The 22,386-nt window shown below is 42.3% G+C and overlaps 1 protein-coding gene and 1 long non-coding RNA gene across 8 annotated transcripts in view; one reads left to right on the plus strand and one right to left on the minus strand.

Moving 5' to 3' along the window:
- The first annotated feature begins 388 nt into the window (after positions 1-388).
- Positions 389-22,386, plus strand: part of LOC114671433 (uncharacterized) — a 32,514-nt gene continuing 10,516 nt past the window's right edge. Inside the window, exon 1 of the long non-coding RNA XR_003721445.2 lies at positions 389-914. This is a non-coding gene — a long non-coding RNA (uncharacterized LOC114671433). The remainder of the gene's footprint in view (positions 915-22,386) is intronic.
- Positions 17,306-22,386, minus strand: part of DOCK10 (dedicator of cytokinesis 10) — a 288,958-nt gene continuing 283,877 nt past the window's right edge. For all 7 annotated transcript variants that reach the window (XM_077956660.1, XM_015111181.3, XM_077956661.1 and 4 more), the window contains one exon: positions 17,306-18,049. In XM_077956660.1, coding sequence (XP_077812786.1) covers positions 17,933-18,049 — 117 coding nt within the window. In that variant the 3' untranslated portion in view covers positions 17,306-17,932. The remainder of the gene's footprint in view (positions 18,050-22,386) is intronic.

Below are 22,386 nucleotides of genomic sequence, written 5' to 3' on the forward strand. Positions count from 1 at the left end.
GCCTCCCAGGTTCACACCATTTTCCTGCCTCAGCCTCCTGAGTAGCTGGGACTACGGGCGCCCGCCACCACGCCTGGCTAATTTTTTTGTATTTTTAGTAGAGAGGGGATTTCATCATGTTAGCCAGGATGGTCTTGATCTCCTGACCTCGTGATCTGCCCACCTCTTCCTCCCAAAGTGCTGGGATTACAGGCGTGAGCTACCGTGGCCCGACCTGAAAATTAAGTATCTTTTGTCTATCTGTAGTTTCCAGAAAGGCACTCCATATCCTCAGGGGAGTCCAGGAAGATTGCATTTATTAACAATTGTGTAAAGATACTAGTAACAACACTAGGAGCAACACAGGCTTAAATGAGATGAGTTCTTAAGTTTCCTTTTTTCTCTCCAGAAATAGGCAGTGTAAGACTGGCGTGGCACTCCACCATTATCTTGGACCTGGTATCCTGTCTGCTCTGCCACATGTAACGTGTATGACTGACAATCTTCCCTCTGGTCCAACATGGCTAGCAGGGCTCAGGCTCACATGTCTGGCAGGAGGAAGGAAGTGAGGAAGAACAAAAAAGGCCCGGGCCAGCTGTCTGGTGCTCTGTCAAGGAGCATTTCTATAAGTGTCACTGACACTTCCACTTGTGTGTCATTGATCAGACCTTAATCACATCGACACAGCAAGGTTGGATGAGAAATACAGTCTTTTGTCTCAGCAGTTTCATCCCTTGCATAAAATCATGGTTGTGCAGAACAGATATTGGGACGGCAGCTACCCATCTCTGGCAGATATGCCAATTTCAGAAGTAAGTAAGAATGAAGTATGTCTGATGGAAATAAACATAAAGTCAAAGATCAACAGGAGACAAACTTAAATGGCTACCAAAATGAATGTGAACACACCCCAGAAGAGAACTGGAAGACAAAATGTAAGTAGCTATGCATTGAGAATGAAAATCAAAATGCTCAATAGATTTCTAAGAAAAAGGAGGTTGGAGAAAAACATTTTTCTCAAGGTTTATTGCATGCAGTTCTTGGAATAGAGGAAACTGTGATAATTCAGTTTATAGAAAGGCATACCATTGAAAGGGAACACACATTTTCTTTTCAAATAAAATAAGTCAAAATGTTTTTCGATGGGCTTTAGCAGACTTGGCTTGAATGAAATATATTTTAAAACATCTATGTCTAGTATAGTAACTTTAAGTTCATTATCAGCCGTCCAGTGACACATTTACCTTCCAGAGTAGACTTCAAGCTTACTCAGAAGAGATTTTTTCATTGTAAAAAACTTTGGGTTTTGGCATTTAGGGTGAAAAACATCATTATGTGAATTTCCCTAGAGTGAAACAGGCAACAGCATCTCCTTAACCTCATGTGGAATCAGGGATGTCCTTCGCAGGATTGGGAGTGCCATCAGGAAGGGTACCTGATGACATGGTGGGCAATAGCTAAATGGCCAGGGCAGGTGGGTTGCTGTTGACTTGTTGAGGAATCTGGTTTAGGGTCAAGTATGTGCAGGCATCTGGTGAGTTGCAGAACAGCAGTGGGCAGGCCAGAAGAACTGAGAATAATCTTGTTCTGCCACTTATTATACTGTGAGACTGAACCAATTTCTTCACTTCTCTGGACCTCCATTTCCTGAGCCATGAAATGAGGCTTAGGATACCTACTTACAGTGGAGTTGAGAGGATTAATGAGACCATTTAGGTAAAATTGCTTGGCATGGTATAAATGGTGGGCATTCAAGGAATCCATCCCCTACTTCTACCCTCTACTCTGCCCTTCTCTTTTTTACCTTTCCTCTCTCTCTCCATTCTTCTTTCCCCCAATCCCTCAAAATTTCCTAAAGTACCACCAGAGGGCACAACCTAGACCAACCTTGTGTAAAAGTATAATAGATTCCATGCAGCTTATGGAGTCCTCAGAGATGATTCCCAAGTTATCCTGGAGTGTGGTAAAAAGCCTTTTGACTGGAAGTTCTGCCGTTCTTCTGTATAGATTAAGTACATGCAACACTATATGACATCAATTTATTTACTCCAATTTGTTTAATGTAAAATCCAACAAGTACAATGTAACTAGGTTGGAGCAGTCTGTCGTTTTTCTGTTCATTTCTTCTATTTCACACTCATTGTGATGTGCATAAAGTCTTGCTCTCTAGTCAAAATTGTCATACGATCTCTGCGTGTGGATGTGCATGTGTTGGTCCTTGGAATAAACTAGTAAATGAATAGTTTTTATTTTTATTTTTTTGAGATGGAGTCTCACTCTGTCGCCCAGGCTGGAGTACAATGCAATTGCGTGATCTGGGCTCACTGCAAGCCTTCTGGGTCAAGCCATTCTCCTGCCTCAGCCTCCCAAGTAACTGGGACTACTGCCTGGCTAATTTTTGTATTTTTAGTAGAGACAGGGTTTCATCATATTGGCCAGGCTGGTCTCGAACTCCTGACCTCAAATGATCTGCCCACCTTGGCCTCCTAAAGTGCTGGGATTACAAGTGTGAGCCGCCGCGCCTGGACCAAATGAATAGTTTACTTTAGATTTCCTTTCTATGCGCTCCCCCATGTCCTCATCATCTCTATTTGAATTTTGTCTTATATATATTTTTCACAGTATTACATGTATACATATACATATATCTATTTAGTTATTTCACAGCATTGCTTTGAAAAGCTATAAATTCCATCTTTGAGCTGTTTTGGGGGTGTTAATTACAACAAATGGTTGCCAAGAACATTAATCAATTGGTCTCCAATCTCAACATTATTTCATTTATTTTTAAATTTACTCTCCAGCTCAAAGGATTCAATCTGAACTTTTAACGCATGTGGCAGGTCAGGATTATCCATTTTCTTGTTTTTACATATCTTCTAGGAATTTTAAAATACCACAAAACCTTACATCTTCCCAATTTTTTGCCACTAAGAAAGATCAAGTTGACCTCCTAGCAGATAAGTCACATCTTAAATTATTTTTGACATCATTGACTTATAAAAGGAAAATGTCTTTACACAAATAACTGTCTCATCCAGCTGGACCCAAGAAAGCACGCCTGTGGAGACTAAAGCAACACCATCTTGGATGGTAGTCACCATGTTGACTTTTGACTAGCCCCAGTTCTGGGAATGTCTGTAAGGTTTCTATTTTATCTACTGTTCCTTGAATAAGAGCATATGTTTCAAGTAAATTCTGTCCTTAGGTCAAAACAACTTTGACCATAAATCCTGCCCTTAGTGAGAGTCACATGACATTTGTGCCTTTCTTTGAGGGGTTGACTTCAATTGTCCTACACATTCCTACCCTATCATATAGAAGCCTTGGGTCTGGGGGATAATGGTGCCAGGATCCACCATCTTGCCTCACCACCACCGGAAACTATGGCTTTTATTTGTAAGTCACTATTAAATGTTCCCTTCTGAGAAACTGGATTTGTCAGTCTCTTTCTTTGGTCTCTTAACTTCCTTGGCCTTTGTGGCTGGGTTTACATAGGTCTGCCTACCACAGAGCAATGTCTTTTTTGTGTTCATTTTCTTTGTCAGCAATTCCAGTTTAATCTTTTATGGACAAGCTCAGAGGGCTTATCCAAGGCAAAAATAGTAGCTAACATCTTTCCTTAGGGACGTTTACAGATAATGAGTAATGTTTCTGTGCTTTGAACACTTCCCGAGTGCCCACAATGCAGTGTGCACTCTGCTAGTCTTTGAGTAGATGTGTTTCCGCCCTAAGAAATCTTGCAGAGAAGAAAACCACCCCAGGTTTTCCAGCTGGCACTAGGTTGTTCATTAGAGACCAGGTAAGGAGACCACATGAGTTACCCATTTCCCAGTTTATGCATTCATTATTACTCACTTATTTGTATCACTCTTTTTTTTTTTTTCTTTTTCGAGACAGAGTCTTGCTTTGTTGCCCAGGCTGGAGTGCAGTGGCATGATCTTGGCTCACTGCAACCTCCGTCTCCCAGGTTCAAGCGATTCTCCTGCCTCAGCCTCCCGAGTAGCTGGGACTACAGGCGTGTGCCGTGACGCCCAGCTAATTTCTGGTATTTTTAGTACAGACAGGGTTTCACCATGTTAGCCAGGATGGTCTTGATCTCCTGACCTCGTGATCTGCCCGCTTCGGCCTCCCAAAGTGCTGGGATTACAGGCGTGAGCCACTGCAGCTGGCCTGTATCATTCTTTTAATAAAGATAATTAGAAAAACAACTTAAAGTCATAACCCTGAACTTCTCACTTGGGCTCTATTTGGTACCATCTTCATAATTATATCTCAGTTATGAGTGATATCGCAAATATTGAGTGCTTACTGTTGTCTGGCTTTGTGCTAAGGACTTTAGGTTTTTTATTTCACTTAATCCTCTTAACAACCTGGTGAAACTGTTGCCAAATACCAGGGGTTCAACCAAGGTCCTGTTGCTCACTATACAGAAAGCCAATCCCTGAGCCAACGAGTATTGCCAGGGAAGAAAGTCTTTTTAATGCAGTTGACAGCTGGTAGATGGAGGGTAAGTTTCAAATTGGTCTCCCCAACCAACTAAAATTAGGTGTTTATATAGTGGGGAAGGAATGTGACTATGTGTGAGAAAACAGGAATTAGGGAGAGGGAAGGAAGAGGATTGGTCAGTAGGAAGCAGGTGGTCAGTTAGGGAATTATGACAGATGAGTGGTCCGGCATCTCATTGTCTGAATGTTTCAGTTCTGGTGAGTTTCAGTTCCTTGATACTGTCTGTTTTCTGAGAAGGGGGCTCAGAGAAGACAGCTGTAATTTTCAGCTTTAAGACCAAAAGAATCAATTTTTATATTTACTGAGAAAACCCATGAGTTCTATGGAAAAATTGGGCCAATTTCAAAATTTGTGTATTTATTATTATCATTTTACAGATAATGAGACTGAAGCTCACTGAGGAGACTCAGTCAGGGCCACACAGGCAATTAGTAGTGGAGCTGGAGTCCTCCATCTGTACAACCCTGCTCCACAACCAGAATGGTGCTCCACATTGCTATGTCATTCTGATTTAGAATGTTCCACCTTCAACAGTATGAATAGGGAAACCAAAAAGAGTTACTAGTCAGTAGAAATTGCTCAAGGAACTCTAACCTTGATTTCTTTTCGATTCATTTATTCATTCACCTATGTGTTCGGAAAGTGTCGATTGAAATCTTCTCTGTGCTAGGCACTCCACTAGGCCTCTGATAGACGCAAACAAGACATGATCTTTGCCTCTCAGGAGTTACTTGCTTATATTCAATTATTTCTTTTCTGTCTCCTTCATGGATTTCTTTTTTCATTACTCTTGTGCCATGTAACATCTTAGCTGTGTGACACCAGGAGAAGGTGTTTGTCACCTACCCTGGGCAGTAGCAAGTCTTTCAGATCTGATATTAATTGTGTATTCAAATGTCAAGGTATCATAGTATACAAAATATCAGTGGGCTATTCTGACAAGGAAAATACTATTTGCTAATTTTAGAAAAGAATATGCTAACATTTAGACCTCAGAGGGAATGTCATCTGATATGGTGAACAGTAAACCCAAGAAGTTGTGAATTCCATTCAAAAGATGAAACTGCTTAGAGGATAAAGTAAGGTTCTCACCCAAGATGAGCACTGCACTCAAGGCCATTTCTAGGGTGAAAGGGTGGGATGATTATCTGTGATTCTAGCCATGAATTATTTCTGTGGCCTCCCGAAGATGCAATTGAATTGTAGCTCTGTGTCCAAAATTAGTTCCTTCTGGTGGGTTCTTGGTCTCGCTGACTTCAAGAACGAAGCTGCAGGCCGGGCGTGGTGGCTCAAGCCTGTAATCCCAGCACTTTGGGAGGCCGAGACGGGCAGATCACGAGGTCAGGAGATCGAGACCATCCTGGCTATCACGGTGAAACCCCGTCTCTACTAAAAATACAAAAAAAAAAACTAGCCGGGCGAGGTGGCGGGCGCCTGTAGTCCCAGCTACTCGGGAGGCTGAGGCAGGAGAATGGTGTGAACCCGGGAGGCGGAGCTTGCAGTGAGCTGAGATCCGGCCACTGCACTCCAGCCTGGGTGACAGAGCCAGACTCCGTCTCAAAAAAAAAAAAAAAAAAAAAAAAAAAAAGAATGAAGCTGCAGACAGTCACGGTTAGTGTTACAGTTCTTAAACACGGTGTGTCCAGAGTTTGTTCCTTCAGATGTTCAGATGTGTCTGGAGTTTCTTTCTTCTGGTGGGCTCGTGGTCTTGTTGACTTCAGGAGTAAAGCCGCAGACTTTTGCAGTGAGTGTTACAGCTCTTAAAGGTGGTGCGTTGGGAGTTGTTCGTTCCTCCCAGTGGGTTCATGGTCTTGCTGACTTCAGGAGTGAAGCTGCAGACCTTTGCGGTGAGTGTTACAGCTCATAAAGGTAGTGCGGACCCAAAGAGTGAGCAGCAGCAAGATTTATTGCAAAGAGTGAAAGAACAAAGCTTCCACGGCTTGGAAGGGGATGGGAGTGGGTTGCCGCTGCTGGCTGGGGTGGCCAGCGTTTATTCTCTTATTTGGCCCCATCCATATCCTGCTGATTGGTCCATTTTACAGAGCACTGATTGGTCCATTTTACAGAGTGCTGATTGGTCCGTTTTTATGGAGTGCTGATTGGTGCATTTACAAACCTTTAACTAGACACAGTACTGATTGGTGCATTTTTACAGAGTGCTGATTGGTGCATTTACAAACCTTTAGCTAGACAGAGTGCTGATTGGTGTGTTTACAACCCTTTAAACAGAAAAGTTCTCCAAGTCCCCACTAGACCCAGGAAGTCCAGCTGGCTTCACCTCTCAGCTACACAGTCCTCCATGGGCTCTGCATTTCTACTAAAGTCTTTATCAGTTTGAGTAGAGGAGGAAAGCTGCCCTTGAGGAGAGTGGAAAAATCCATGGTAACTCAAAGCCATGTTGAAACCTGTTATTCAAATTTAAGGCATCCTGTTGTTGTTTTATTGACAATTTGATTTGAAAATCTAACTTTTAATGCTGTACATATGAATAAGGCCAAATAAAGTATAATGTTGCCATGTTATCCACCAGAAACAAACAGATGCCTCAACACGTGGGAGCTTCTGTAAATGGGAAACTTCAGATCCTCCAGGGCCAGTGACTTGCCACGGAGTCAGAGAATTGTTGGCTGACTTTGTTGGGCTAGAATTCATTTGTGTTTCGTGCATTTTTTAAAACATCCCTTTTGTTCTTGCCAAATGTATGATGTTAGGAAATCCCCATTACTGGGGTGTGGTACCTACCCATCCCCTCTTGGGATTCTGACTCATTCCAAGCAGGAGCAATAGTGAGATAGGAAAGGAAAATGGGCAGAAGAATTAGACTCTATTAGCACAGTTATATTCCCAAGTTATGCTATAAAAGCCAGTGAACACTGGTTTGGAAAGAGCTGTTATTTTTTCATTCTCAACTTTTCCCAGTGGTCTCTATAAATAACATAATATGTGAACCTAGGTCCCTTGAGGAAAAGAATAATGATTGTTTTGCATCATTATCTGCAACTCTTGGGCTTAAAGTCCTAACAAAAACAGTTTCTTTCTGGTGAGGACTTCTATTTTCAGCTCTTCTAAATGTTAAAGGCAAAGTAAGGGGGTCATATACTCCATAAATTCTTTAACTCAGGAAGACTCAGTTCAATAAACCTAAGGGAGTTGATGTCTTTTTGCTCAGCTATTCAGAAGAAGAAAGACACGCAAATTTGAAACCATTCAGTAGAATGTGATGGGCCTATTTGACTGCAGGATTTTAAAGGAGTGTTTTTAAAGGGAGGCAGTGAAAACCGTATTCCCTGGGCTTGGGGGTTGCTGCTTGGAAATGTTTCCATAGAACCACCCAGAGCCTTTTGGGCTAAATTTTCAGTTCATGTTACTCTTGTTAAGAAGTAAAAATTTATCATTTATTGGATTTAAATTATTATGCAACTTTGGTATTCTTACTTCTTTAAAAATTCACTCATCTAAAGGGAAAAGTCACATTGTAGAAGACAGGTTCCTTAAAATCCAAGGGAACTCACTAATCTCCATGCAAGTGTTATTAAACAAACTTACTTTCTCAGTCCATGGGCCACACTGTTTAATAAAAAAATCCTGCAAGTACCACTGTCCTATTTATAACAACACCAACACCAACAACACCTTACCCACCATAGTTTTAGTAGTTACAGTTGCACTATTTTTGATAACATGCAAGAAACGTTGGCAGGGGTCACGCCTTGTAATCCCAGCACTTTGGGAGGCCAAGGTGAGTGGATCACAAGGTCAGGAGATTGAGACCATCCTGGCTAACACTGTGAAACCCTGTCTCTACTAAAAATATAGAAAATTAGCTGGGTGTGGTGGCATGTGCTTGTAGTCCCAACTACTCAGGAGGCTGAGGCAGGAGAATAACTTGAACCCAGGAGGTGGAGGTTACAGTGAACCGAGATCGTGCCACTGCACTCCAGCCTGGGTGACAGAGCAAGACTCCGTCTCAAAAAAAAAAAAAAAAAAAAAAAAAAAAAAATAAATAAATAAATAAATACCCTTTATGAATTAGAAATATATCCAAGAAACAATGTTGCTATAGTTAGTATATTAATATTGGCCAGGTGTGGTGGCTCACACCTGTAATTCCGGTACTTTGGGAGGCCAAGGCGGGTGGATCACCTGAGGTCAGGAGTTCAAGACCAGCCTGGCCAAGATGGTGAAACCCCTATCTCTACTAAAAACACAAAAATTAGCTGGGCATGATGGCTTGCACCTGTAGTCCCAGCTGCTCAGGAGGCTGAGGCAGGAGAATTGCTTGAACCTGGGAGGTGGAGGTTGCAGTGAGCCAAGATTGTGCCATTGCACTCCAGCCTGGAGTGAGACTCTGTCTCAAATAAAAAAAAAAAAAAAAAAGAAAAAAAGAAAACTGCAAGCAGATTCCTCTGGAGAATCCTTCATGTTAGTGTTATTTAAAGCTATTCTTTTTAAACCTTGCTCAATTATTCAGGCTCAGTCACCATTACCTTCTCCATCAAATTAATCTTCTCATATATCCCATCCCCTACCACATGCAACCTGTTATAAGAATAACAAGATAAGGGAGTTTAGAACTTTTATGGGATTTTTTTTTGACTGACATTCTTCATCTCACAATTTACCTGGAACATTATAATCACCCATATTCTCAGCCCAAACGTGTTTATTTGCCCCTTATTCATAGCGGATCCTCTTGTTTGCCCATAGGTTAATCAACTCTTTTTAAATTTTTAAAATTGATACATAATATTTATATATATTTATGGGGTGCATGTGTTATTTTGTTACATGCTGATATGGTTTGGTTGTGTTCCCACCAAATCTCATCTTGAATTGTAACTTCCACAAATCCCGTATGTCATGGGAGGAACCCAGTGAGAGATGTTTGAATTGGGGGAGTGGGTCTTTCCTGTGCTGTTGTTGCGATAGTGAATAAGTCTCATGAGTTCTGATGGTTTTAAAAATGTGAGTTTCCCTGCACATGCTCTCTCTTCTCTTGTCTGCCGCCACGTGAGATGTGCCTTTCACCTTCTGCTGTGATTGTGAGGCCTCCCCAGCCATGTCAAACTGTGAGTCCAATAAACATCTTTCTTTTGTAAATTGCCTAGTCTCAGGTATGTTTTTATCAGGAGCATGAAAAGGGACTAATACAGTATATTGGTACCAGTAGAGTGGGGCACTGCTGAAAAGGTATCTGAACATGTGGAATCAGCTTTGGAACTGGGTAACAGGCAGAGGTTGGAACAATTTGAAGGACTCAGAAGAAGACAGGAAAATGTGGGAAAGTTTGGAACTTCCTAGAGACTTGTTGAATGGCTTTGACAAAAATGCTGATAGTGATATGAACAATAAGGTCCAGCCTGAGGTAGTCTCAGATGGAGATGGGGAACTTGTTGGGAACTGGAGCAAAGGTGACTCTTGTTATATTTTAGCAAGGAGACTGGTGGCATTTTGCTCTTACCCTAAAGATTTGTGGAACTTTGAACTTGAGAGAGATGATTTAGGATATCTGGCAGAAGAAGTTTCTTAGTTGCACAGCATTCAAGAGGTGACTTGGGTGCTGGTAAAGGCATTCAGTTTTAAAAGGGAAACAGAGCATAAAAGTTTGGAAAATTTGCAGCTTGACAGTGTAATGGAAAAGAAAATCCCATTTTCTGAGGAGAAATTTGAGCCAGTTGCAGAAATTTGCATAAGTAATGAGGAGCCGAACATTGTCACCAAGACGATGGGGAAAATGTCTCCAGGCCATGTCAGAGATCTTCATGGTAGCCCCTCCTATCACAGGCCCAGAGGCCTAGGAGGAAACAATGGTTTTGTGGGCCAGGCCCAGGGTCCATGTGGTGTGTGCAGTCTAGACTTGGTGCTGTGCATCCCAGCTGCTCCAGGCATGGCTAAAAGGGGCCAAGTTACAGCTCAGGCCTTCAGAGGGTGCAAGCCTCAAGTCTTGACAGCTTCTATGTGGTGTTGAGCCTGCCAGTGCACCAAAGTCAAGAACTGAGGTTTGGGAACCTCTGCCTAGATTTCAGAGGATGTATGGAAATGCCTGGATGTCTAGGCAGAAGTTTGGCCCTGGTGGTGGCAGCTGGGAGCAGTAGTGTCTGTGGGCAGGAAAGCCTGACCTCAAGGTGCATGGAAAATACATGGTAGTTCCTCTGCTGGGTGGGGAATTGCAGGGGTAGTGCTTGCTCCCAGTGGCTCTTGCCAGCTTGCTGGGTGTTGTAGCAGCAGCTGTGGGTGGGGGATGTCAGTGGGGCCAAAGGGGTATAGAGATATAGGGTCTGTTGGGACCTAAAGCAGAATGCCTTCTGGTGAGGGCTGGGTTTCCAGAATGGTGCTGTGCTGTAACTGCTTAGAACTATGGATGTGTGGGACCCAGTGTGAGCTCCCTCTCTGGATCAATGCTATTGAGCAATCTCCAAGCACCTCCTATGTTGGCCTGAGGGCCCATGACTGTCAAGCAGCCCTCCTGTGGCTATGATTGCAGAAGTCTGTGGTGGGAATGTGGACCACTGGGGGTCTCTCACTTACTGTTTGCCCACATTAGGGAGCTTCTCCAGGTTTCTAGATGCTCTGGGAGAGCAGGCTGCCTCACTTCCTTCTCCTTTGCCTTCCATGTTTGCTGTCACTTCTCTGTGGAATTCTGCTGTTCTATCTTAAATTATGTATTCAAAGTGTGATTATCTACTCACTATTTTGGTTCTTCTTTGTGAAGGAGGTGAGTACCAGATGCTTCTAGTTATCTGAAGCCCCTCCCAGATTGGCCTTTAAAACCCAGATTAATTTTTGTCATGCTCCATTTCAGGCAGATGACCTCCTGGTTAGAATGGGGCTGTGTTCTCTAAGTAGTCCCTGGATCTTCTAGTGAAGGCTCGGGACATGGCTGAGTGGATGTGCAGAGGACTGGCCTAGATGCCAGCTTTTGTCATTCCTTACACTTGTCTCCATTTGCTTAAAAAAATCGTGATCCTACATAAACTTTCTTACATTTGAAAACTTCTTTTATTAGTTTTACTCACATGCAGCTCTCTCAGTGGCTCTCAGACCTTGAATACTGTCTGAGCATCAGGTCTCATTGATGTCAGTTGCTTTGTAATTATGTAAGAAGATGGAATGAGTAGCTTGGATTGCTCATTGGAACTTGTCAATTCAGGACTATCATATGACATATATATATACCACTCTACAAAGTACCCATATGTCCTCCTGCCTTTTTTTCTAACAACTCTTTCAGTAGCTATTATTTTCCCCTCTTAGAGATGAGGTTTAAAGAGTTTAAGTGATTGGCCCAAGGACATACTGATTTGAGCCTTGAGACCATTATCAGGTATGGTTCTTCATAACTTACTATGCCACCTAGATTTTAAATGAATATGTTTAGGACTGGCTTTAGGCCTAGATACAGGAGATGATTGCTCATGCAGTGAGATGATGAAGAGGGGGTATGGGTGGAGAAGAACTTCAGTGGTAGAGTATCTGAAAACCTAGTATCACCCAAATCAGAAATTCATCCTCTTGGGTTAAAGATTGTCCTTTGAAGGTATTAATTTATCTCAGGACACCATAGCTCTTTTCCCTATAATCAGCCATTTGCATTCTAGTTTGAGCTGAATTAGTGTTAGTCTTGAGTAGGGTTCACAGGAGTGGCAAAGACACAGAAAATGGGCCACCATTCCTAACGCCAGTGCCCCGGACCTCATAAGATGCTCTAACCTCCTGGAGCAGAGGTGGCCTCACGTGCTCCTTCTCAACCCAGTGTTCAAGGAAACAAGTTCCTTTTGATTGGAGTTGGCATTTGAATTGGAGTCCCTTTGGAAACAAAAAAGGCACGGAGTGAGAAGGTGAGGGGGCTCTGTTTAACCAAGGCGGGCCTGGGTGGAGGCTGAGAAAGGACTGTGACAAGGTAATGGTAGGTAGCAGGTGACCGGAGAGGACAAGAATCTAACGGAGCTTGGAGCAAAGACGACTTGGGAAACTTCCAAATAAAAAGATCATGTTGTTAACAATTTTGCCTAAGTTTGCTCCTGCAGATAAACATATCCAGTATCAAATACTTCAGTGGCAAAACCCTGAGAACTGAAAAGAAGCCAAAATCCAGTAAACTCTGATATTTTCAAAAATAGTCCCTTGTAAAAGAGATTCAAGGACACTCATTCCTACGATGAAGTCTGGGCCCCTAATCCATCTTCCTCTGCTCCCCATTCCCTGCCCTAGCATTTTCTCTGGAACGACTCCATTCAACAGAACGTTGAGAATTTGACTCCAAAACTCTGAAGGGCAGGTCAATATGTCAAATCTTCAAGATTACAAAGATTAAGACACAATCTGCTTCAGGGAAGCCATGACAGGATTGGAAGAAAACACAGACAATGACATGATAACGGATGACATAACTAAGGAGAAGAGGGAGACGGGTGATGCAAGCAACATCTGCCAGTCACGGGCAGAGGATGGAAAATCCAGGCAAGCTAGGAACACAAGCAAAGCCTCAGGAGAACCTCCTGACTTAACCCACTCCCAAAAAGACAGGCTCTGAGGTGGAGATTTACATGCAAGATGTTTACAAAGCAATTTCCAGTGCTTCTTGGGAATTTGCTTAGAGGGAGGAGTTGAACTGTGAAGCAGTTGCAAGAGGCCTATTAGGAAGAGCTGTGGAACCAGGATGATTTTTAGAGCTGGGGCAATGAGCGCCTTTGTGCTTCTCATCCTCAACCAGTCATTGAAGTGAGCTTCTGCTGGGCTGATGATGTGACCTGGAGCAAGAGGGACTCAGCTGAGATCCACTGGGAGTCCACATAGCTGGGGAAACGGGGATCTCAGTTCTGAAGGAAGATCTAGGTATGATTTCGCTGCATGCACTGTACATATGAATTAAGCTGGCTCCTGATGTGTATGGGTTAGATTTCCGTGCTGGGAGAAAAGGGAGGAAAGGACAGGAATGGTTTTTTGTTTTTTTTTTTTTGAGATGGAGTCTTGCTCTGTCGCCTAGGCTGGAGTACAATGGTGAGATCTTGGCTCACTGCAAGCTCCACCTCCCGGGTTCAGGCCATTCTCCTGCCTCAGCCTCCTGAGTAGCTGGGACTACAGGTGCCTGCCACCTCGCCCGGCTAATTTTTTGTATTTTTAGTAGAGACGGGGTTTCACTGTGTTAGCCAGGATGGTCTCGATCTCCTGACCTCATGAATCACCCACCTCGGCCTCCCAAAGTGCTGAGATTACAGGTGTGAGCCACCACTCCCGGCCTGTTTTTTTTTTTTTTCCTCTTAAGTGAGCAGAACATTGCAGCTCTAGTGAAGGTTGCGCATAGGCAAGCAGATGGGATATGAAATTAGGAGGAAGGCAAGGGGCTCTCTGCAGAGAATCTTGAAGGCCAATCATGCCTACACTTCGTCATTTTCTCAACAAAATATATTAACATATAACATTTAATATATGGTATATAGTTTTTCACTGCTCTAAGTGTAGGGGTGGGGGATGTGGGGGCCACTTGTAATATGAGCAAATAATAACTTTGATTTAGTATCATTTTGTCACATTTGTTCTCAAAAGTTTCTTATTTCCTAACTGCTCATAGGAGTACTAAAATTCTATAATATATATATTTTTGGCTTTCTGGGGTTTGACTAATATAAGATGATAAATCATCCGCCTGCAAATATGGTGGACCCCCTTCTGCAGAGAGACCAGCGTTCAGGATTGTAAAAGCCAGGCCTTCCCAGCAATGTTCTCTCCATCTCCCTGTGACTACATCCCCAAGAAAGCTGTCATTAGGAAGGAAACATGGTGATTGGACCATTTGTATTGGTTTCTAAGTGAGTGTTAACACAGGACTAGAGATGTACTATATGAGGTTTGGATAATGGACACTCACTTGTAAGGTAATTGTCACCAAAAATAGGGGATTATGTTCATTTTTTATAGTCTGAGCATTTTGCACTTTGAAATGAGAATGAAAAGAGAAGTAGCTACTGAGCGGGATGATGAATGAATGAGGGGACAGAGCCAGGGCTGACATCCCAAGTATTAGATCCACGTATTCTGTGTTGGATCCTTTCCAGGGTAAATTATAGGGGAAAATGCCATTTGTCTTCTTTTCATCCTTTTCATCTGTAGAACTGGAAGAGTTACTACCATTTTTTATTGGGCTTATTTTGAGGAGTATTAATTTAACTTTATACAAAGATGAAAAATAATATAAAATAAGAATTTGGTTTCTTGGCAATTCAAAATCAGGTCACTGTTTTACAAGGCTTTATCATCTGTACAGTAATTTTTTTAGGGGTAGCTAATTAGCGGAGGACCCAGTGGATTTTTTTATACCCAGTATGTCTTAAGAATCATGTGGGCCTGGGTACTGGACTCCACTCCTGGGGTTCTATTTCAGAAGTTCTTATGGCACAGAGAAGTATGCATCTTAACAGGTGTTTTATCTGATTCTGAAGCAAGTGGTCTTCTGTCCATGAGTGATTACTACAGTGAGATAGATAATAATAGTTTGTTTGAACTGGGGTCTAGACATGCCTATGGGATCTAGCCAGGAAATATAAATAAGAGGGGCTGCCTGGTATAAGTCGATTAGGGCTTGGTGCATATTGCTGCAAGCCGGAAAACACAAGTGGGGCAACAGTGTCTCAATTTTCACTTATTGTTGTGATGGGGGAGTGCGATTCCGATACTGCTAAATGGCCTGACCATTCAACAGATACCAGGGAGCTGGAAATCTATACAAAGTCTCCTAATATTTAAATGTTGACACCTAACTGAAATAAAATTAAGACTACGTGTTTGGCAGATAAAACATGCATACTGGATTCCATCGCTAAGCAGCCAGTCTGATGCATCTGCTCTAGAGAAAGGAAGAAGTAAAAGGTGTTGGGATTGTGCAGGGTGAGTTTCAATGCTGTTAAGGCAGAGTGGTCTTAGGTGATTCTCTTTAGAGCAGTTGTATTTAAAATTCTTGTTCTGTGAACGGTGTCAGGGGCAAAACAGTGACGTTCTCAAAGATACTGTGGTTTGTGATGGAAAAATTAGAATATTTGGCACCTGACACAGGCACAAAGGTCTATTATTTTCAATTACTTCCTTGGAGATTTTTTGGGAAGATTTATTTTCAGATTTGGAGGCAACCCATTGCCAGCTATGTCCTGGGGGCATGGGAGATGGGTGGATTGGCATGGGCGAGAGGACTTGAGCCTACAGGAGGGAATTAGGTGGGAGATGATATCGGAGGCAGAGTCCTCCTGGGTGCCTGGAATAGTGATATCTAAGGTGGCCTAAAGCTACATACAGGGAAATTAAAAGACCTGAGATGCTGACCCAGACAGTCAGGAACCAAGAGAACTGGAGCCAGAATTAAGCTGGGAATAATGCTTTGGGCCAGAGCTCATCACAGGGCAATCTTTTCTAAATAAAGAAGTGAGATCTATTTAAGAAAAGAATAGTTAAAATGTGTCTTGAGGCCTGGCGCGGTGGCTCATGCCTGTAATCCCAGCACTTTGGGAGGCCGAGGCGGGCAGATCACGAGGTCAGGAGATTGAGACCATCCTGGCCAATATGGTGAAACCCTGTCTCTACTATAAGTACAAAAATTAGCCAGGCATGGTGGTGCATGCCTGTAATCCCAGCTACTCGGGAGGCTGAGGCAGGAGAATCGCTTGAACCTGGGAGGCAGAGGCTACAGTTAGCCGAGATCGTGCCATCACACTCCAGCCTGGGCACAGAGCAAGACTCTGTCTCAAAAAAATAAATAAACAAAATTAAAAAAAAGTGTCTTGAGGCATCAGAGTTCTCACCCAAAATATCTTTCTATCACTTCTGTGTACTCAACATTTAAATATGCATTCCAACCTCTCACCTCCCTCCTCACCATCAAGTACTGACATGGCCAATGGACTTGCATAGCAGAAATATGAACTCAGCTAAAGTCTCCTTCTTTGAGTCTGAGGCTTTGGAATGACTGCTGAAGGTGAATATGAAAATTAAATTCTCTAGCTTGCCTTCTGCACACCTAGAAGCAGCTCAGTTCAGGTCCATGGCAGGCAGTATTCGCTAGGGAAGGGAAGTGGGCCAGAGGGTGGAAAATGTCAGTGGTTCCCAAACCTGGGTCAGCACCTATCAGTCATAGCTCTGATAAGCTTATGACATGGCGGTAACAAACAATCTTGAATCGTAACACAGCGAAATGGTATTTCTCACTCAAGACTATATGACCAACAGGGTTAGCAGAGAGAGAGAGAGAGAGAGAGAGAGAGAGAGAGAGTGTGTGTGTGTGTGTGTGTGTGTGTGTGTGTGTGTGTGTCTTGCTCACTGTGATTACTTGGGTATTGAGGCTGACACAGTACGTCAAAGGTAAGTAAATCATGGCTTCAGGTACATCAGTAAGTACATCAGGGGAAGCGACTGGGAAGAACTACTTACTGGCTTTGAAGCCTCTGCCTGAAAGTAACACGTTACTTCTGCCTACATTTCAATAGTGATAGCAAGTCACATGATCATGCTTGCCTTCAAAAGAGGCAGGAAAGTGCAATCCTACCACAAGGTTAGAGCAGAGAAATGGAACATTTGTGATCCCTCTGAGAACCTCCACAAACCTTAAGATTCGGATTCATTATATTTTCCCCAAGTCATTCTAAGTCTCTCTTATGTTTGGAAACCTCTGATCTACCCATTTCATCTTTGGAGGAACTTCTGAGCTGAGATGTGAGTCCTTTCTTGGCTTCTTGGCAAGGCATCCTAAGTATTGAGTGTAGATTTGCATTCAGTAGGTATCCAATGAACCGTTTTTCTCAGTAACGCACCCAGTCTTCAAGAGGAAACCAAATGCAAAGTAACCGTATTTTTTATTTCTATGAACAATAAAATACTTTCATAATTTCACATCCCATTGCTTTTAAGAGCACATATATTACAAATAAAGAAACTCCACAAACTTTAAAGATTAGTATTTATCAACACTTCTGTACACATACACAAATATTTTAATATAATGGTATCTGAAATGTTATTCATATATTTTTAGTACTGTCATAGTATTAACTAAAAAGGATCTTTTAAATTTGGTAAAAACCGTATATTTTACAATCTTTTATTTACATCTGAAATATGCTTAAATGTTACAAAAACATTCACTTTAACCTTTAAAATATGTGTACTAGGACTGGGGTACTGACCATACAATAACTGACAGCAAACTTAGGGTTTGCATTTGAGCTACACATTCACTGGAATTTCATGGCAAATACTCACCTTGGCTTGATCAACACTGCTCAAAGAAAAAAAAAATTATACAAAATGTGCAAATTCAGAGATTGGCAAAATTCTGAAGCTTAGCGAGGTAAACAAAAATATTAACACCATGAAAACTTCAAATAAATTAAACCTGTCTTCCCCGAGATTAGCTGCAAATTCAGAAAGTTCTCTTAGAGGCGGGTCTGATGCAGCAGAGCCCTCAGACTTCAGCACTAGATGAGATGGAGACCGCGGGTAGGGCCGGAGTTGCTTTGCTAATTACTCGAGTGCAGGTTTGGTCCACTCCGCGCTTTGATGGGTCGTCCCTGCCCGTAATCTTAAAACAGGAAAAAACAACACAACAAAATAAAATAATGCAGAGGTTAATGTTAATATCCCAAACACAAAATTAAAACTCAGAATACAGGTTTTTATTCCCCACAGGGCAATTTATGCAAATTATGAAAAGACTCATATCAAAGTAGATCTAAAGAATTTTTCCCCAAGACGGTGTGCTGGCTTTAACTTTTGGTGAAAGTAAAAATAGTTTCACCATCATCTTCCGCTATCTGACATAAATTTATAAATGTTGGATGAAACTTACAAAATATATCTGAGTAATTCCAGGATTTTATTCTATTCTAAAAGGTTATCATTTATATTGTCAGCATGTGCCAAAAAAGGGGAAACATTAGAAACCTCATTTAAATGTTTGCATAAAAGGAAATACAGTAAATAAAAGTCTTGACCTGATTTTAATTTTGAAAATAATGTTAGTGTGCCTAAAAAATACTTTATCAGATTGATTCAAATAAGGATGTGTAAGCACAATAACAGCAGAAACTCCAGACACTTTAAAAATATATCTTTGTACAGAAGAGATTTCTGTACAAAGATTTGTGAAGATTTTTCCACTAACTTCACACATTGTCCCACTGTGCCATGACCACCATCTCTACTCTTCCAAGATAAAATAGCTACTTCTGTTCCCCAAAGAGCACTCAGCTGAGAGCATCCTATACTACCAATAAATTCTCCTTACGATCAATATCACAAAGCTCTGAATAAATAATCCGACTGATGATGTGTTCAAAGAGTAGACTCCAGGTGCAGTATACCTATGCTTGGCATCACACCAGATTGGGTCTGTTCCTTTCTCTGTATTTTACATTGGATACCCATCGTCACAGTTGACTTCAGTATGCTGTTATTCTTACTGAATGTTGAAACAGACTCCAAATGGGCATCTTACACTGATGCTTAATCTGAATGCTTATATGCATTCCTTTGGCCTCAAAGAAGCCTTTTATGTTTTTTTGCTTTTTATTATAAACAGTATGGAATTTTGGCACCTATAAAAGCAATTATTGCCATGCGCGGTGGCTCACGCCTGTAATCCCAGCACTTTGGGAGGCCGAGGTGGGTGGATCACGAGGTCAGCAGATTGTGTCCGTCCTGGCTGACATGGTGAAACCCCGTCTCTACTAAAAATACAAAAAAATTAGCCGGGTGAGGTGGCGGGCACCTGTAGTCTCAGCTACTTGGGAGGCTGAGGCAGGAGAATGGCATGAACTCGGGAGGCGGAGCTTGCAGTGAGCCGAGATTGTGCCACTGCACTCCAGCCTGGGTGACTGAGCGAGACTCCGTCTCAAAAAAAAAAAAAAAAAAAAAAAAAAAAAAAAAAAAAAAAATTATTGCCTGCTGGTCAGTGACAACTCAAACTACTTTATCTCAACATCTCCATTTTACACTAGCATCCACTTTATCTTGTCTTGTCTCTTTCCTTATACTGAAGGTTCCTTCATTAACTAGATGTATTCAAAATACTCCCCAAGCTAATACTTTTCTAGACACTTTTCGAGTGAATTGCATATGTAGCTGAAACAGCAGAAGGACGAACATAACTACATTTTTTAGTTTTAATCATGGGGCTTTTACCTATTCCTGCATGTAAGCTGGGATCATTTTGGAGCACTGATACAATCTGAAAAAAACAGCAATCATGTAGTTTTTTTTTAGACGGAGTCTCCCTTTGTCACCCAGGTTGGAGTGCAGTGGCACGATCTCAGCTCACTGCAACCTCCGCCTCCTGGATTCAAGCGATTCTCCTGCCTCAGCCTCCCAAATAGCTGGAATTACAGGCACCTGCCACTACGCCCAGCTAATTTTTGTATTTTTAGTAGAGACGGGGTTTCACCATGTTGGCCAGGCTGGTCTCGAACTCCTGACCTCAGGCAATCTGCCTATCTCAGCCTCCCAAAGTGCTGGGATTACAGGTGTGAGCCACTGCGCCAGGCCTCACGTAGATTTTAAAACTAACTTAAAGAAGTACGTAAACAACTGACAATGTTTTGTTAAAAAATTTATAGGAGCACTGTGACTTGACCAAGGACAAGGAAGTTTCCAGCCTCCTCAGACCCTTGCTGGTGCCCAGATATCTGTGGTCATCAGACACTTCTTGATTTCAACCACTTTCTTTTCTCCTTGCCCTTAACTTAAAAAGCGCCTAAAATGTGTACTGAGTTAAGATGCCACGTTAGGATGCTGGATCACCATCTTCATGTTTGCTGGCTCTTTGAATAAACCTGCTTTTCCTCCCATCAACTCTCACTTCTAGTGTTCAGCTCTTGAGCAGAGAGCAGCCAAATCTGGGTTTGCTTACACATAATTAATTCTATTTTTCTATTTCTTTTTTATATTTTGATGTCTAGCTATCCATTCTAATCGTTTCTTTTTTCTTTTCTTTTTTTTTTTTTTTTTTTTAAGACAGAGTTTTGCTCTTGTCACTCAGGCTGGAGTGCAATAGTATGATCTTGGTTCACTGCAACCTCTGCCTCCTGAGTTCAGTGATTCTCCTGCCTCAGCCTCCTGAGTAACTGGGATTACAGGCATGTGCCACCACACCCGACTAATTTTTTTTCTTTTTTGTATTTTTAGTAGTGACGGGGTTTCACCATGTTGGTCAGGCTGGTCTCGCACTCCTGACCTCAGGTGATCCAGCCACCTCGGCCTCCCAAAGTGCTGGGATTATAGGCGTGAGCCACTGTGCCCAGCCTGTTTCTATTTTCAAGTGTTCAATAGAATTTTTTTCTTCATTGTAATTTTATATGTACCTGTTTTCAGAATATGTGCATGAATAGATAGGTATGTGAAGGCATTCCGATAGATAGAGACCTAGGTGACAAATCCCCACTGAAGTTCAGAACCAGGAGGAGGTGTATCTTTCCTGTGGACAGATCTTTTTACAGATCTATTTCTATAACAAGGCCTGTGCAATCCATCAGTTTCTTTTCTTTGTGTCAGTTTCCACGAGGCATAGAGTCAAGTTTTGCTTCTTTTAGCAAAGGTTTCCTGGAAAAGAAATGATTTTTCTCTCCCCTTAAGCACCTGGTCCTTGTCTTTATATTTTTGTTTTAGCACTTTGGGGTATAGCATATCTTTGTTTTGGAAACAAATCAGCTCAAATATATTTTAAAAGTTGGAGTATGCATTTTCATTTTAAAAGCTACGTTGTTAACTTCAGTTTAAATCACTAGGCTTCCCCCCCCTCCCCGCGCCGTTGATCTACCGTGAAACGGAAATGGAATTGTTCTGATTAAATAAAAACTTAGAGAGTACTAGCTACTACGGAGGTGACTAGAGAAACTGAATGGCTAGGAAGAGAGGGGTACACCAGAAGGCCACAAAGGACAGAGTAGACATAAAGAAAGAAAAACATACCACTTTTGCTTACAGTACTGAGGGAAATACTAGACACAGAGGAACAGAAGCTGTATAAACACGGACCTCGACAGAGCTGCCAGGAAAAAAGAGAAAAAGCATTTTTGTCCAAAGTTTCTAGGTCAGATGTGATTGACAGTTGGAGACAAGCATTCCTTCACCACCTTCCCAAACTTTCAGATCCATCGTTTGTTCTTTTTATTTCACTCCCAGATTTATGATTTTCCCCATTCTATCAAGTCATCTCTCCTGAGTACTTAATTCCCATCACCCCTCAAGTAGCCCAAACCAATACTACCTCCATGAGGAATCCTATCTACGGCAATTCATTTTCTCCAATATAACTCGGTCAACCATTTCTTTCTCTAGCTACAATGGAGAGTTAAAAATCAAGATGGAAGAAGATGGAAAAAAAGAAAAGAAGCTAGATGGGAAATGCAATTAGAAAAAACAGATTCATACAACACACTTCATGGTTTGTGAATCGTATTGATGCCAGGCCATTTAAGGAAAACAAGGGAAATGCATATTCAGTGGGTGGCTACCATGTATGAAGCACTACTGGGAGGCTAATTCAAGTTCTGTCCCTCAGTTTTTCTGTAGAGAACACATCTAAGTCCTGGAGAGGAGCACAGGTGATGAGATGTGCAGGTAGAATGTGAGGGCATGGGGGGGGGCACGCGTGCTGAGATGTGCAGGTAGAGCGTGGGGGTATGGTGGGGAGCAGGGGTGCTGAAGAGCAGGTAGAGCGTGGGGGCATGGGGGGGCACGGGTGCTGAGATGTACAGGTAGAGCATGGGGGTATGGGGGGGAGCAGGGGTGCTGAGATGTGCAGGTAGAGCGTGGGGGTATGGGGGGGCACGGGTGCTGAGATGTGCAGGTAGAGTGTGGGGGCATGTGGGGGCACGAGTGCTGAGATGTGCAGGTAGAGTGTGGGGGCATGGGGGGGCACGG

The sequence above is a fragment of the Macaca mulatta genome, chromosome 12 (assembly GCF_049350105.2).
Source record: "Macaca mulatta isolate MMU2019108-1 chromosome 12, T2T-MMU8v2.0, whole genome shotgun sequence".
Taxonomy (NCBI): domain Eukaryota; kingdom Metazoa; phylum Chordata; class Mammalia; order Primates; family Cercopithecidae; genus Macaca; species Macaca mulatta.